The sequence below is a fragment of the Sardina pilchardus genome, chromosome 9 (assembly GCF_963854185.1).
Source record: "Sardina pilchardus chromosome 9, fSarPil1.1, whole genome shotgun sequence".
Lineage (NCBI taxonomy): Eukaryota > Metazoa > Chordata > Actinopteri > Clupeiformes > Clupeidae > Sardina > Sardina pilchardus.
Genome location: NC_085002.1, coordinates 17,266,818 through 17,269,765, shown reverse-complemented (window position 1 = coordinate 17,269,765; position 2,948 = coordinate 17,266,818). Strand labels below are relative to the sequence as shown.

The 2,948-nt window shown below is 44.6% G+C and overlaps 1 protein-coding gene across 3 annotated transcripts in view; it reads right to left on the bottom strand.

Moving 5' to 3' along the window:
* Positions 1–251: 251 nt before the first annotated feature.
* The window catches only part of draxina (dorsal inhibitory axon guidance protein a), a 16,577-nt gene continuing 13,880 nt past the window's right edge, over positions 252–2,948 (bottom strand). For all 3 annotated transcript variants that reach the window (XM_062546070.1, XM_062546068.1, XM_062546069.1), the window contains exons 4-7: positions 2,701–2,821; positions 2,255–2,341; positions 2,049–2,138; positions 252–1,360 (exon numbers count right to left, since the gene is read on the bottom strand). In XM_062546070.1, coding sequence (XP_062402054.1) covers positions 1,248–1,360; positions 2,049–2,138; positions 2,255–2,341; positions 2,701–2,821 — 411 coding nt within the window. In that variant the 3' untranslated portion in view covers positions 252–1,247. The remainder of the gene's footprint in view (positions 1,361–2,048; positions 2,139–2,254; positions 2,342–2,700; positions 2,822–2,948) is intronic.

Below are 2,948 nucleotides of genomic sequence, written 5' to 3'. Positions count from 1 at the left end.
CCAAGAAAGTGCAGAATATTTTTATGAATATGGTCTAAATTCTTTATTCAAAATGCAAGCCAGAGATTATGAATACTCCTTATTCTGAGAAACCCCTTTCTGGATGTATTTTGTAACGTGTTTGAAGTAGAGTCCTTTTTGATGTAGCCTACAATATTTACTTCTGTGACAATAGTGTCCAGACAACTGTGGTTCTCTGAAACTCTCTTGAACCTTTGTATGTCTTTAGAAAAGAGAGAGGTACAAGAGAGTACCATTTCAGGTTTTTAATTAGGACAGGATGAGCTGTGAAAAAACATCATAAACAAAGATGACATACAATAAGTGAGATGTACAGAGTAGATTTTTTTCATTCAAAGACAAGAAAGAGTTTAGAGAAAGGAGGCGGCCATCTTTCTCCGTGACAACAGCATCAGCAACGGCACAGAGGCTACTCCATTGGCACGGCATGTCTTCACGGACGCCCCCTCACTGTCAAAAGACCAGGCAACCCATCCATCTCTCCATCTCTAACTATTTGTCATTCATCTCTGCCATTATCTACACACATCCATCACTGTCTCTCGCCCTCTCCCCTAGTAACAGACAGATTTGACACTCCACTCTCCCAAAAACGACGAGTCCTTCAGTCACCTCAAAAGCATAGACCAAAAAAGAGAGAATAGAAAAAACAAGTGTCCTGTTATGAGAGACTGGCATAAATAAAGCATATTAAAACGGAACAAATGGAACAGCCATCTGTCATCTGGACGTTAACAAGCACCACTGAAGCATGACGATGGGATGTTACATCCATACAAGAAGAAAAAGACATGGTCGCTCAGCTTGGCTCATAGACAGAGACTACTATGTACAGTGCAGACCAGAAGAGCAAGAGGCTCGCACAATCACCTTTGACACACAGTACATACACTCACAGTAGGATGGGGTTGGGAAGACAGGGGGTGTGGAGGAATGGTGGCCAGGCTAGCTGGCACTGTTGGCATTTGGCATGATCCACCCCCTCTCCCTCCCCCATCCCCTGCTGTGAGGATTGGACTGTGTGCCTGACAAACAGGTGGGTATGTAGGCCATTTGTTAGCATCTTCATCCAGTCCTTTCTCTCTCTCGCCCTCTCTCTCTCTCTCACACACACACACACACACACACACATTTTATGTCTTTCCCACTCCCTTACACACAGACCCACACACACCCACACACACACACACACACACACCCACACACACACACCCTCTGTCTTTCTCTCAGATGGTGATGAAAGCTCCCTGGTCGCTGTTGGCGGACTCCGGCTCCACGCAGCGGCCTTTTCGTCGAGTCACACGGCGCTTCCGGTGGAACTTAGCATAGCAACGGAGGCCTGCAGCAACACAATTTATTGTGATTTTAGAAAAGGTACAAAAAGTTCAAGGCTAAGCTCTATACCATTATGTCGTTTCTTCTTTGTAATTTCAGTGTTCAATCTCACTGTTCCCAAAATTGCTTTCTGCTAGAAGGAATTTGATAGTATTATAAAAGTGGCTGATCATTTGTCTGCTATGGTCCGTTTAACCCCTTTGCAACCCCCACAGGGTAGTCTAGCACTATTTTCCTGGGCACTTCAGCTGGCTTCATCAGGCTGTCAGTTAGGGGCAGGCCAAGCATGAATTCCATAAATTGTCTGCAGCTAGTAGAAAGTGTTCAACTGAGACACATTTAGAGTTTTAAAAAGTTCTAAATTGTTTTTTCTTTTTTTTTTTGGCCAAAAAATGGCTGGTGCCTGAGATTGAATTCATTGGCCAATTCCATTTCACACCCTGGCATTGCTTCAATATTATTCCATTTCAAGGCAATGAGCTGACCCTGGTGCCAGCTCTCTGCGTATATGTTTGTGTATTCTGTCTAGTGCGCATTTGTTTGATGTATTCCATGCATTTTTTGATGCATGGTTTGATATGGTAATAAAATGCCTGCCATCTTTAAGGCTAGAGGACAATTGTTTTTGTGAATTTCCACGGCTTACCCGCGCAGTGTTGTCTGTGCATGAGATCTATGGCTTCAACACTCACCTTCCTCGCACATGCAGTCATCATAGCACTTATTGTTGAGCCCTCGGCTGTGCGGCTTGCATTCATGTTGCCTCAGGTCGCAGCAGGAGCCTAGAGATTATGGGCAGATATACCAAAAACGGACTGGTCAGTTGGTCAAGCTGTTGATTATATTACTCTTTCTCTTCATTGGGTTTTGTGTGTGGAAGAATGTGGCGGCTACTGACCAGGCAGACAGTCCAGGTGGTGGTCACATGGCTCAATGACATCGGCATCGACAGTCACATTGGTGTTGCTCAAGTTCTTACGCTTATCTGCGTGGCACACACCCAGTGTCACACATTTTATTAATTTATAAGAGGGCACAGTCATGCACAGGTAGGCAGGTAGGCACACACACACACACACACACACACACACACACAACCACACACACAACAAAAAAACAGGATGAGCTCTGCTTAAAATTGCAGGGAAATGGTGTTATTTGTAAACCCTGGTGTGGAAAATGAGAAAAACTACCAGTGCAACATTTGCATTTTTTGATTAATCTCCTCCTCCCAAATAATAAAAAAAACACTTGTAGATTCACTGCATCACTTTAATGCAAATCTCACACTTGCAGCCCCAGTGCCAAAAACGGTCTCTCTGGGAACTGTTTTAAGGGGCTGACCTTTTTTCTTGGACGAGGGCCAGGAGCCCACAGGCTTCATGTCCTCGTAGTCGGTCCAGTCAAACATGTTCATGTCCAGAGTGGGCATCACCTCGCCCTGGGCCTTCCCTCGACCAGACTTCTGCAGGAACATCACACAGTACAGCAACTGGTCATTAACCACTGATTAAGATTATCAGCCTGTAAACATCTAAAGTGGTAAGCAGGCACACACATTTGAAGCCTTTAGAGGAGTAAAAACACCAAAC